At 39.1% G+C, this 13,164-nt stretch overlaps 1 protein-coding gene across 23 annotated transcripts in view; it reads right to left on the bottom strand.

Moving 5' to 3' along the window:
* CLASP2 (cytoplasmic linker associated protein 2) overlaps positions 1-13,164 on the bottom strand; it is a 178,020-nt gene that overhangs the window by 71,243 nt on the left and 93,613 nt on the right. For all 23 annotated transcript variants that reach the window (XM_060162436.1, XM_060162421.1, XM_060162424.1 and 20 more), the window contains one exon: positions 12,819-12,992. In XM_060162436.1, the coding sequence (XP_060018419.1) occupies positions 12,819-12,992 (174 nt within the window). The remainder of the gene's footprint in view (positions 1-12,818; positions 12,993-13,164) is intronic.

The following is a 13,164-nucleotide window of genomic DNA, read 5'->3' as shown; positions in this document are numbered from 1 at the left end:
GCTATTGAGTTGTTCCAGCAACATTTGCTGAAAAGAATTCTTGCCTACTGCATGGTCTTGGCACCCTTGTTGGAAATCAACTGACCACAGATATACGGGATTATTTCTGGACTCTCAATTCTATTACATTGGTGTGTATGTCTATCTTTATGCCAGTACCACACAGACTTGATTACTGTAGCTTTGAAGTAAATTTTGAAATTGGGAAGTGTGAGTACCCCAAGTTCGGTCTTCTTTTTCAAGATCGTTTCATCTATTCCGGAAACTTTGCTTTGTCATTTGGATTTCAGGAACAGTTTGTCAATTTCTATAAAAAGGCAGCTGGACTTTTGATAGGGATTGCATTGAATCTGTATGTCAATTTCCCATCTTAATATTAAGTCTTTAAATAATCTGTGTGTCTTTCCAGTTATTTAGAGCTTTAAATTCTTCTAACAATGTGTTGTAGTTTTTAGTGCACAAGTGTGAAATAAAACATATATATGAGCCCAATTCCTGGCACAGAGCTCCTAAAACCCTTGTAATTTCTCAAGTGGTAAGAGCACTTGGTGTACCTTTTTCTCTAATATTTGCTCCTTGACCCTGGTACCTGACAGAGCTCCTAAATCCCTTGGAATTTCCTGGGTGATAGGAGTGTCTTTTGTTCTAATAAGGCATTTCCTGGTGGTCTCCTCGACAGCCTCAGGATGGGGGATGGTCACCAGAAAGATTAAACCATGATTAAAAGCTTGGAATTTTCAGCCCCATCCTCCATCCTCTTGGGAAGAGTTGTGAGGTTGGAGACTAAGTTAATGATCAATTATGACTATGTGATGAAGCCTCCATAAAAATGGCAAACGCACAAGACTCAGAGAGTTTCTGGGTTGGTGAACACACCCATATGCTGGGAGGGTGGCACACTGCAACTCCACAGGGAAAGAAGCTCTTGGGCTTGAGACCTTTCCAGACCTCACTCCCTGTATCTCTTCATCCGGCTTCTCATTCATACCCTTTAATATCCTTTGTAATAAACCAGTAATCTAGTAAGCAGACTGTTTTCGCAAGATCTGTGAGCCACTCTAGCAAATTAATTTAACTCAAGGAGGGGGCAAGGGAACCTGTGACTTAGAGCCAGTTGGTCAGAAGCACCGGTAACAATATGGACTTGCAATTGATGTCTGAGGTGGGGGTGAGTGGGGGCGGGGGTCGTGACAGGCTAAGCCCTTAACCTGTAAGGTCTGTGTTAACTATGGTTAGGGCCACAACTGAATTGAATTTTAGGACATCTAGGTGTTGTCTAAGAATTGCTGGATGTGAAAATCCCACACATCTGGTGTCAGCAATATTATGAGTGTAAGAGTAAAGGAGAAACGTAAGAGTAAAGGAGAAACATAAGAGTGGTTCATCCTAGAGAAGTCTTACACTTCTTTTGTTCTATCGATTCCTATGTACAATGTATTATTCTTTTTGAGGCTATTGTAATTGGAATTGCTTTTTAACTTTATTTTCAGATTGTTCATTGCTAGCATTTTTTGTAAAGGTTTATTATTTTTTTTCTGACTCCATCAACTATCTTCATTTTTTTTATACAGCCAGTTCTTATTAGTTCTCCTATACATATTGGTGTATATATGTCAATCCCAATCTCCCAACTCATCCCATCACCACCACGACCACCGTCCCCTGCTTTCCCCCTTGGTGTCCATATGTTTGTTCTCTACATCTCTGTCTCTATTTCTACCTTGCAAACCAGTTCATTTGTACCATTTTTCTAGATTCCACATATATGAGTTTGTATACGATATTTGTGTTTCTCTTTCTGACTTACTTCACTCTGTATGAAAGTCTCTAGGTCCAACCACGTCTCTACAAATGACCCAATTTCATTCCTTTTTATGGCCGAGTAATATTCCATCGTATATATGGACCACATCTTTTTTATCCATTTGTCTGTCAATGGGCATTTAGGGTGCTTCCATGATCTGGCTATTGTAAACAGTGCTGCAGCGAACACTGGGGCGCATGTGTCTTTTTGAATTATGGTTTTCTCAGGGTATATGCCCAGTAGTGGGATTGCTGGGTCATATGGTAATTCTATTTTTAGTTTTTTAAGGAACCTCCATACTGTTCTCCATAGTGGCTGTTTCAATTTACATTCCCACCAACAGTGCAACAGGGTTCCCTTTTCTCCACACCCTCTCCAGCATTTGCTGTTTGTAGATTTTCTGATGATGCCCATTCTAACCACTGTGAGGTGATACCTCATTGTAGTTTTGATTTGCATTTTATCTAATGATTAGTGCTGTTGAGCAGCTTTTCATGTGCCTCTTGGCCATTTGCATGTCTTGTATGGAGAAATGTCTATTTAGGTCTTCTACCCATTTTCTGATTGGGATGTTTGTTTTTGTAATATTGAGTTGCATGAGCTGTTTATATATTTTGGAGATTAATTCTTTGTCCATTGATTTATTTGCAAATATTTTCTCCCATTTTGAGGGTTGTCTTTTCGTCTTATTTATACTTTCCTTTGCTGTGCAAAAGCTTTTAAATTTCATTAGGTCCCATTTGTCTTGTTTTTTTTGTTTGTTTGTTTTTTTTGCGGTACATGGGCCTCTCACTGTTGTGGCCTCTCCCATTGCAGAGCACAGGCTCCGGACGTGCAGGCTCAGCAGCCATGGCTCAAAGACCCAGCCGCTCCGCGGCATGTGGGATCTTCCCAGACCGGGGCACGAACCCGAGTCCCCTGCATCGGCAGGCGGACTCTCAACCACTGTGCCATCAGGGAAGCCCTATTTTTGTTTTTTATTTCCATTTCTCTAGGAGGTGGGTCAAAAAGGACCCTGCTGTGATTTATGTCATAGAGTGTTCTGCGTATGTTTTCCTCTAAGAGTTTTATACTTCTGGTATTACATTTAGGTCTTTAATCCGTTTTGAGTTTATTTTTGTGTATGGTGTTAGGGAGTGTTCTAATTTCATTCTTTTATATGCAGCTATCCAGTTTTCCCAGCACCACTTACTGAAAAGACTGTCTTTTCTCCACTGTATATCCTTGCCTCCTTTGTCATAGATTAGTTGACCATAGGTGCATGGGTTTATCTCTGGGCTTTCTATCCTGCTCCATTGATCTATATTTGTTTTTGTGCCAGTACCATATTGTCTTGACGACTGTAGCTTTGTAGTATAGTCTGAAGTCAGGGAGTCTGATACCTCTAGCTCCATTTTTTTCCCTCAAGATTGTTTTGCCTATTTGGGGCCTTTTGTGTCTCCATACAAATTTTAAGATTTTTTGTTCTAGTTCTGTAAAAAATGCCATTGGTAATTTGATAGGGATTGCACTGAATCTACACACTGCTTTGGGTAGTACAGTCATTTTCACAATATTGATTCTTCCAACCCAAGAACATGGTATATCTCTCCATGTGTTTGCGTCATTTTTGATATCTTTCATCAGTGTCTTATAGTTTTCTAGGTACAGGTCTTTTACCTCCTTAGGTAAGTTTATTCCTAGGTATTTTATCCTTTTTGTTGCAGAGGTGAATGCGATTGTTTCCTTAATTTCTCTTTTGATTTTCGTTGTTAGAGTATAGGAATGCAAGAGATTTCTGTGCGTTAATTTTGTATCCGGCAACTTTACGAAATTCATTGATTACCTCTAGTAGTTTTCTGGTGGCACCTTCAGGATTCTCTATGTATAGTATCATGTCATGTCATCTGCAAACAGTGACAGTTTTACTTCTCCTTTTCCAATTTGTATTCCTTTTATTACTTTTTATTCTCTGATTGCCGTGGCTAGGACTTCCAAAACTATGCTGAGTAAGAGTGGTGAGACTGGACATCCTTGTCTTGCTCCTGATCTTAGAGGAAATGCTTTCAGTTTTTCACCATTGAGAATGATGTTTGTTGTGAGTTTGTCGTATACGGCCTTTATTATGTTGAGGTAGGTTCCCTCTATGCCCTCTTTCTGGAGAGCTTTTATCATAAATGGGTGTTGAATTTTGTCAAAAGCTTTTTCTGCATCTATTGAGATGATCATATAGTTTCTATTCTTCAATTTGTTAATATGGTGTATCACATTGATTGAGTTGCATACATTGAAGAATCCTTGCATCCCTGGGATAAATCCCACTTGATCATGGTGTATGATCCTTTTAATGTGTTGTTGGATTCTGTTTGTAAGAATTTTGTTGAGGACTTTTGAATCTGTATTCATCAGTGATATTGGCCTGTAGTTTTCTTTTTTTGTGACATCTTTCTCTGGTTTTGGTATCAGGGTGATGGTGGCCTCGTAGAATGAGTTTGGGAGTGTTCCTTCCTCTGCAATTTTTGGGAAGAGTTTGAGAAGGATGGGTGTTACCTCTCCTCTAAATATTTCACAGAATTCACCTGTGAAGCCTGGACTTTTGTTTGTTGGAAGATTTTATTACAATTTTATTTCAATTTCATTACTTGTGATTGGTCTGTTCATATTTTCTGTTTCTTCCTTGTTCAGTCTTGGAAGGTTATGCCTTTCTAAGAATTTGTCCATTTCTTCCAGGTTGTGCATTTGATTGGCATAGAGTTGCTTGTAGCAGTCTCTCATGATGCTTTGTATTCCTCCAGTGTCCGCTGTATCGTCTCCTTTTTCATTTCTAATATTATTGATTTGAGTCCTCTCCCTCTTCTTCTTGATGAGTCTGGGTAAAGGTTTATCAGTGCTGTTTATCTTCTCAAAGAACCAGCTTTTAGTTTTATTGATCTTTGCTATTGTTTTCTTTGTTTCTATTTCATCTATTTCTGCTCTGATCTTAATTTCTTTCCTTCTAATAACTTTGTATTTTGTTTGTTCTTCTTTCTCTAGTTCCTTTAGGTGGTAAGGTTAGATTGTTTATTTGAGATTTTTCTTGTTTCTTGAGGTAGGACTGTATTGCTATAAACAGCCAATAAGTTTTGGATCGTCATGTTTTCATTGTCACTTGTCTCTAGGTATTTTTTGATTTCCTCTTTGATTTCTTCAGGGATCTCTTGGTTATTTAGTATTGTTTAGCCTCCATGTGTTTTGTGTTTTTTACGTTTTTTTAACTGTAATTTATTTCTTCTCTCATAGCATTGTGGTTGGAAGAGATGCTTGATATGATCTCAATTTTCTTAAATTTACCGAGGCTTGATTTGTAACCCAAGATGTGATCTATCCTGGAGAATGTCCTGTGTGCACTTGAGAAGAAAGTGTAATCTGCTGTTTTCAGATGGAATGTCCTATAAATATCTATTAAATCTATCTGGTCTATTGTGTCATTTAAAGCTTGTGTTTCCTTATTAATTTTCTGTTTGGATGATCTGTCCATTGGTGTAAGTGAGGTGTTAAAAGTCCCCCACTATTATTGTGTTACTGTCGATTTCCTCTTTTATAGCTGTTAGCTTTTGCCTTATATATTGAGATGTGCCTATGTTGGGTGCGTATATAATTGTTATATCTTCTTCTTGGATTGATCCCTTGATCATTATGTAGTGTCCTTCCTTGTCTCTTGTAACAGTCTTTATTTTAAAGTCTATTTTATCTGATATGAGTATTACTACTCCAGCATTCTTTTGTTTACCATTTGCATGGAATATCTTTCTTCATCCCCTCACTTTCAGTCTGTATGTGTCCCGAGGTCTGAAGTGGGTCTCTTTTAGACAGCATATATATGGTTCTTGTTTTTGTATCCATGTCTTTTGGTTGGAGCATTTAATCCATTCACATTTAAGGTAATTATCAATATGTATGTTCCTATTACCATTTTCTTAATTGTTTTGGGTTTGTTTTTGTAGGTCCTTTTCTTTTCTTGTGTTTCTCACTTTGAGAAGCTCCTTTAGCATTTGCTGTAGAGCTGGTATGGTGGTGCTGAATCCTCTTAGCTTTTGCTTGTCTGTAAAACTTTTGATTTCTCCATCAAATCTGAATGAGATCCTTGTCAGGTAGAGTAATCTTGGTTGTAGGTTCTTCCCTTTCATCACTTTAAATATATCGTGTCACTCCCTTCTGGCTTGTAGAGTTTCTGCTGAGGAATCAGCTGTTAACCTTATGGGAGTTCCCTTGTATGTTAATTGTTGTTTTTCCCTGGTTGCCTTTAATAATTTTTCTTTGTTTTTAATTTTTGTCAATTTGATTACTATGTTTCTTGGCATGTTTCCCCTTGAGTTTCTCCTGCCTGAGACTCTCTGCACTTCCTAGACTTGGGTGGTTATTTCCTTTCCCATGTTAGGGAAGTTTTCGACTATAATCTCTTCAAACATTTTCTCAGGTCCCTTTTTTCTCTCTTCTCCTTCTGTGACCCCTAAAATGTGTATGAATGTTGGTGCATTAAATGTTGTCCCAGTCTCTTAGGCTGTCTTCATTTTTTTTGATTCTTTTTTCTTATTCTGGTCCGTGGCAGTAAATTCCACCATTCTGCCTTACAGGTCACTTATCCATTCTTCTGCCTCAGTTATTCTGCTATTGATTCCTTCTAGTGTATTTTTCATTTCAGTTATTGTATTGTTTATCTCTGTTTGTTTGTTCTTTAATTCTTCTAGGTGTTTGTTTTTTAATTCTTCTAGGTCTTTGTTAAACATTTCTTGCATCTTCTTGATCTTTGCCTCCGTTCTTTTTCCTTTCAGAGGTCCTGGATCATCTTCACTATCATTATTCTGAATTCTTTTTCTGGAAGGTTGCCTATCTCCACTTCATTTAATTGTTTTTCTGGGGTTTTATCTTGTTCCTTCATCTGGTTCATAGTCCTCTGCCTTTTCATTTTGTTTCTCTTTCTGTGAATGTGGTTTTCATTCCACAGGCTGCAGGATTGTAGTTCTTCTTGCTTCTGCTGTTGGCCCACTGGTGGATAAGGCTATCTAAGAGGCTTGTGCAAGCTTCCTGATGGGAGGGACTGGTGGTGGGTAGAGCTGGGTGTTGCTCTGGTGGGCAGAGCTCAGTAAAACTTTAATCTGCTTGTCTGCTGATGGGTGGGGCTGAGTTCCCTCCCTGTTGGTTGTTTGGCCTGAGATGACCCAGCACTGGAGGTTAAAGGCTCTTTGGCGGGGCTAATGGTGGACTTCAGGAGGGCTCATGCCGAAGAGTACTTCCCAGAACTTCTGCTTCCAGTGTCCTTGTCCCTGCAGCGAGCCACAGCCACCCCCCGCCTCTGCAGGAGACCCCACAACACTAGCAGGTAGGTCTGGTTAAGTCTCCTATGTGGTCACTGCTCCTTCCCCCGGATCCTGATGCACACACTACTTAGTGTGTGCCCTCCAAGAGTGGAGTCTCTGTTTCCCCCAGTCCTGTCGAAGTCCTGCAATCAAATCCCACTAGCTTTCAAAGTCTGTTTCTCTGGGAATTCCTCCTCCCTTTGCCGGACCCCCAGGTTGGGAAGGCTGACTTGGGGTTGAGAACCTTCACTCCAGTGGATGGACTTCTGTGGTATAATTGTTCTCCAGTTCGTGAGTCAACCACCAAGTGGTTATGAGATTTGATTTTATTGTGATTGCGCCCCTCCTACCATCTCATTGCAGCTTCTCCTTTGTCTTTGGATGTGGGGTATCATTTTTGGTGAGTTTCAGTGTCTTCCTGTTGATGACTGTTCAGCAGTTATTTGTGATTCCGGTGCTCTCACAAGAGGGAGTGAGCACACGTCCTTCTACTCCACCATCTTCTGTTTATTTATTTTATTTATTTTTGGCTGCGTCGGGTCTTAGTTGTGGCATATGGGATCTTCACTGAGGCATGTGGGATCTTTCATTGTGGTGTGCGGGCATCTCTCTAGTTGTGCCACATGGGATCTTCATTGAGGCATGTGGGATCTTTCATTGTGGTGTGCCGGCTTCTCTCTAGTTGTGGCGTGCAGGTTTTCTCTTCTCTAGTTGTGGTGCGCAGGCTCCAGGGTGAGTGGGCTCTGTAGTTGTGGCACGCGGGCTTAGTTGCCCCACGGCATGTGGGATCTTAGTTCCCTGACGAGGGATTGAACCGGTGTCCCCGGTGTTGTAAGGCGGATTCTATACCACTGGACTACTAGGGCAGTCCCTCATTGCTAGCATTTAGAAATACAACTGATTTTTGTATATTGATCTTATCTTTGGTAACTCTGCTGAACTATTAATAAGCTCTAATCGTTTTTTTGTGAATTTCCTAGGATTTTCTATATATAAGACCATGTTTTCTACAAATAGCTTCAGTTCTTTTCCAATATGGATACCTTTTATTTCTTTTTCTGGCCTAACTGACCTGGCTAGAACTTCCATGATAATGCTGTTAGGAAGGGCAAGAGTGGAAATCCTTATGTTGTTCCTGATTTTGGGGGAAGCATCCAGTCCTTCATCATGACGTATATACTACCTGTATATACGTGGATTTTTCACAGATGTTCTTTATCAGGTTCAGAAAGTTCCCTTCTATACTAGTTTGTTGAGTATTTTTATCATGAAAGGGTGTTGAAATTTGTCAAATGCCTGTTCTGCATCTACTAAGATGATCATGTGATTTTTGTCCTTTATTTTACTATATGGTATATTATATTGATTAGTTTTCATATATTGAAATAATAATGCATTTCCAGGAAGGTAATGTTTCTACCACAGAAAAGTTTTATGAAAATTTAAAAGCACTAATCAACCCATTGTTGACATCTTTGTAAACATCTCTGTCCAGTCCTATATATAAGAATGTTCATGAGTATTATTCATAATAATAAAAAAACAGGAAACAACCAAGATGCCCACTAACAGTAGAACAGAAAACTAAATTGTGATATATTCATACCATAGAATATTGTACATAGAAATATAAATAAATGAACTTTAGCTACATGCAACAACATAGATGAATCTTAACAAAAAAACAAACAAACAAACCCATTTTTGTCCAGTTTTTCATCTATGTATAATTTTATACAAAATAATGAAAGTATCACACATTGCTTGGTAGGCCGTATCATTTGATCTTTGCTAAAAATATGACTTGTTGGGGCTTCCCTGGTGGCGCAGTGGTTAAGAATCCACCTGTCAATGCAGGAGACATGGGTTCGACCCCTGGTCCAGGAAGATCCTACATGCCATGGAGCAACTAAGCCCGTGCACCACAACTACTGAGCCTGAGCTCTAGAACCCTCAAGCCACAACTACTGAGCCCACGCGCCACACCTACTGAAGCCCGAATGCTCTAGGGCCAGTGTGCCACAGCTACTGAGCCCACGTGCAGCAGCAAAGACCCAATGCAGCCAAAAATAAATAAAATTTTTTTTTAAATTAAAAAAAATATGACTTGTTAATGGCTGCATAGTATCTGTAAGGATATACCATAACTTAATCACTCCCTCTTTGTTACACATCAAGGTTGAAGCTAATACATCTATTTTTAGAAACATAATGAATATTCCTTTTATTTCTTGGCATAATTATCTATAAACATTGAATTACTGGCTCAAAACTCTCAACATTTTAAAAAGCTTCATGGGTATTATTAAAATGCCACTCAGATAAAGTATTCCGTGATTACTTCACATCAGCACTTTTAAACACATTCTTTATGAATAGTAGGCACGAACCTTAACTTTCTTGCTGCATTTACCGGTCTTTCAGTTTGCATTTGTTTGATTACAGTGGAGGTCCAACATCTGTTTGGGGGTTCTGGGGGCAATTTTGAAATATGCTTTTCTTGATATATGTAAAATTTTTTTCTATAAAAATAAGCTCATCTGTTTCTCATAGACTTACAAAACTTGTTGACATTTCAGCTTTTTTTGTAGTATTGGCAAAATTTTTTTCCCTTTTAATTTTCAGTCACTTGATTTTATATTTTCACACTTAAGATTTCGATCCTAAGGGATTTTCCCTCATGGTTTTCTGGCTCTTTATGCTTAAAATTTCTTCTCCAATCTGAGATTAGCTGAATACTCAACTACTATGTTTTTGTCAAGATGCTTTATATTTTTGTTCAACTTCTTAGTTATCTGGAATAAATTTTTATATGGTATGAAACATGGTTCTAACTTAATTTTGTACCAAACTGAAAGCCATATGTCTAAACACCATTTACTGTAAATTTATGCTTTCCTCATTGAATGCAGTTATGCCACCTTTATCATGTACCACATTCACACCTAGAATCTCTACACTTCCTATTGTGTTCCAATGATCTGCCTGCCTAGTGTTCCCTGAGTACTACCCAAGAGAAAGAAAAATGAAGCACAAAACAGAGATAAATAATATGGATAACCAATCTCAAACTTTTAAGGTTGATGGATATAAAAAACAAACCCTGAATAGCTTTGGGAATATATGTTTAAGTTTTTTTTTTTAAACATCTTTATTGGAGTATAATTGCTTTACAATGGTGTGTTACTTTCTACTGTATAACAAAGTGAATCAGCTATACGCATACGTATATCCCCATATCCCCTCACTCCTGCGTCTCCCTCTCACCCTCCTTGTCCCACCCCTCTAGGTGGTAGCAAAGCACCGAGCTGATCTCCCTGTGCTACACGGCTGCTTCCCACTAGCTATCTGTTTTACATTTGGTAGTGTATATATGTCAATGTTATTCTCTTACTTCGTCCCAGCTTACCCTTCCCTCTCCCTGTGTCCTCAAGCCCATTCTCTACGTCTGTGTCTTTATTCCGGTCCTGCCCCTAGGTTCACCAGGACCATTTTTTTTTTAAGATTCCATACATATATATGTGTTAGCGTACGGTATTTGCTTTTCTCTTCCTGACTTACTTCACTGTGTATGACAGACTCTAGGTCCATCCACCTCACTACAAATAACTCAATTTTGTTTCTTTTTATGGCTGAGTAATATTCCATTGTATATATGTGCCACATCTTCTTTAACCATTCATCTGTTGATGGACACTTAGGTTGCTTCCATGTCCTGGCTATTGTAAACAGTGCTGCAATGAACACTGTGGTACATGACTCTTTTTGAATTATGGTTTTCTCAGGGTATATGCCCAACAGTGGGACTGCTGGGTCGTATGATAGTTCTATTTTTAGATTTTTAAGGAAACTCCATACTGTTCTCCATAGTGGCTGTATCAATATACATTCCCACCAACAGTGCAAGAGGGTTCCCTTTTCTCCACACCCTCTCCAGCATTTATTGTTTGTAGATTTTTTGATGATGGCCATTCTGACCGGTGTGAGGTATTACCTCATGGTAGTTTTGATTTGCATTTCTCTAATGATTAGTGATGTTGAGCACCTTTTCATGTGTTTGTTGGCAATCTGTATATCTTCTTTGGAGAAATGTCTATTTAGGTCTTCTGCCCATTTTTGGATTGGGTTGTTTTTTGTTTTTTGTTTTTTTGTGGTACGCAGGCCTCTCACTGTTGTGGCCTCTCCCGTTGCGGAGCAACAGGCTCCGGACGCGCAGGCTCAGTGGCCATGGCTCACGGGCCCAGCCACTCCGCGGCATGTGGGATCTTCCCGGACTGGGGCATGAACCTGTGTCCCCTGCATCGGCAGGCAGACTCTTAACCACTGCACCACCAGGGAAGCCCGATTGGATTGTTTTTTTGATATTGAGCTGCAAGAGCTGCTTGTATATTTTGGAGATAATTCCTTTGTCAGCTGCTTCATTTGCAAATCCTTTCTCCCATTCTAAGGATTGTCTTTTCATCTTTTTTATGGCTTCCTTTGCTGTGCAAAAGCGTTTAAGTTTCATTAGGTCTGATTTGTTTATTTTTGTTTTTATTTCCATTTCTCTAGGAGGTGGGTCAAAAAGGATCTTGCTATGATGGATGTCATAGAGTGTTCTGCCTATGTTTTCCTCTAAGAGTTTTATAGTGTCTGGCCTACATTTAGGTCTTTAATCCATTTTGAGTTTATTTTTGTGTATGGTGTTAGGGAGGGTTCCAATTTCGTTCTTTTACATGTAGCTGTCCAGTTTTCCCAGCACCATTTATTGAAGAGGCTGTCTTTTCTCCATTGTATATTCTTGCCTCCTTTATATAAAAATAAGGTGACCATATGTGCATGGGTTTATCGCTGGGCTTTTTATCCTGTTCCACTGATCTATATTTCTGTTTTTGTGCCAGGACCATACTATCTTGATTACTGTAGCTTTGTAGTGTACTCTGAAGTCCAGGAGCCTGATTCCTCCAGCTCCGTTTTTCTTTCTCAAGATTGCTTTGGCTATTCGGGGTCCTTTGTGTTTCCATGCAAATTGTGAAATTTTTTGTTCTAGTTCTGTGGAAAATTCCATTGGTAGTTTGATAGGGATTGCACTGAATCTGTAGATTGCTTTGGGTAGTACAGTCATTTTCACAATGTTGATTCTTCCAATCCAAGAACATGGTATATCTCTCCATCTGTTTGTATCATCTTTAATTTCTTTCATCAGTGTCTAATAGTTTTCTGCATACAGGTCTTTTGTCTCCTTACGTGGGTTTATTCCTAGGTATTTTATTTATTTTTAAGCTTTGATTATGATTCACCTTTGCAGTTTTCCCAGATTTCCAAAAGGCTTTAACTTCTTGGTAAGGGACTGAAGTAGGAGAAAGAGGATAGAGAAGCTGGGTACAACACCAAACTCCCTTAGTATCCAGCAGCTGGATGTGGCTGTAGTGCAGAACTTTGAAAATTCTATATGCAAATCATGGAATAAAGAATTGTTCCTTTGATTAAGATGGTTAGGAGCACAACAGGGGGAAAAGAGAAACAAGGTATTTCAGATACCTCAGAACTACATTGCAAGGACAGAATCATATAAAACATATGGACTATACTTAACTAGCAAGAATGAAATAGAAATGATAAATATATCACCATCATCAATCACTGAAATTGATGATGATTCACTGCTTCCCTGAGACCAGGGAGAAAATGTTGTACTTTCCCATAGTTAGTTGTCTTACCTAGTGATGCATAGGAACCTGGATTCAGGGCACCTGCACCTAACCGCCCACTTCGTACAGACTGCCCAGCAGCATGATGTGCCTTGGCACCAGCAGCGGCATTCACATCAATATCACTTCGTGAACGCTGTAGGCTTCCTGGAAGGGAACTGGCTTTGCTGCTGCCTGCTGATACTATGAAAAACAAAGCAAAGGTAACCTATTATTTCAGTTACTGCAAACGGCACAAAAATTATATAAACTTGAAATCACCATGAGATTAATCCATGATGACAAATGGTCAAAAAGGAAGTAGTGGCCAAATGGATACTAGAAAGTACTTTAGTATATTTTAAAATCAGAATGC

Source organism: Lagenorhynchus albirostris, chromosome 10 (assembly GCF_949774975.1).
Source record: "Lagenorhynchus albirostris chromosome 10, mLagAlb1.1, whole genome shotgun sequence".
In the NCBI taxonomy this organism is placed as follows: domain Eukaryota; kingdom Metazoa; phylum Chordata; class Mammalia; order Artiodactyla; family Delphinidae; genus Lagenorhynchus; species Lagenorhynchus albirostris.
The sequence above is the reverse complement of the archived record's forward strand: the minus strand, read 5'-3'. Positions and strand labels throughout refer to the sequence as shown.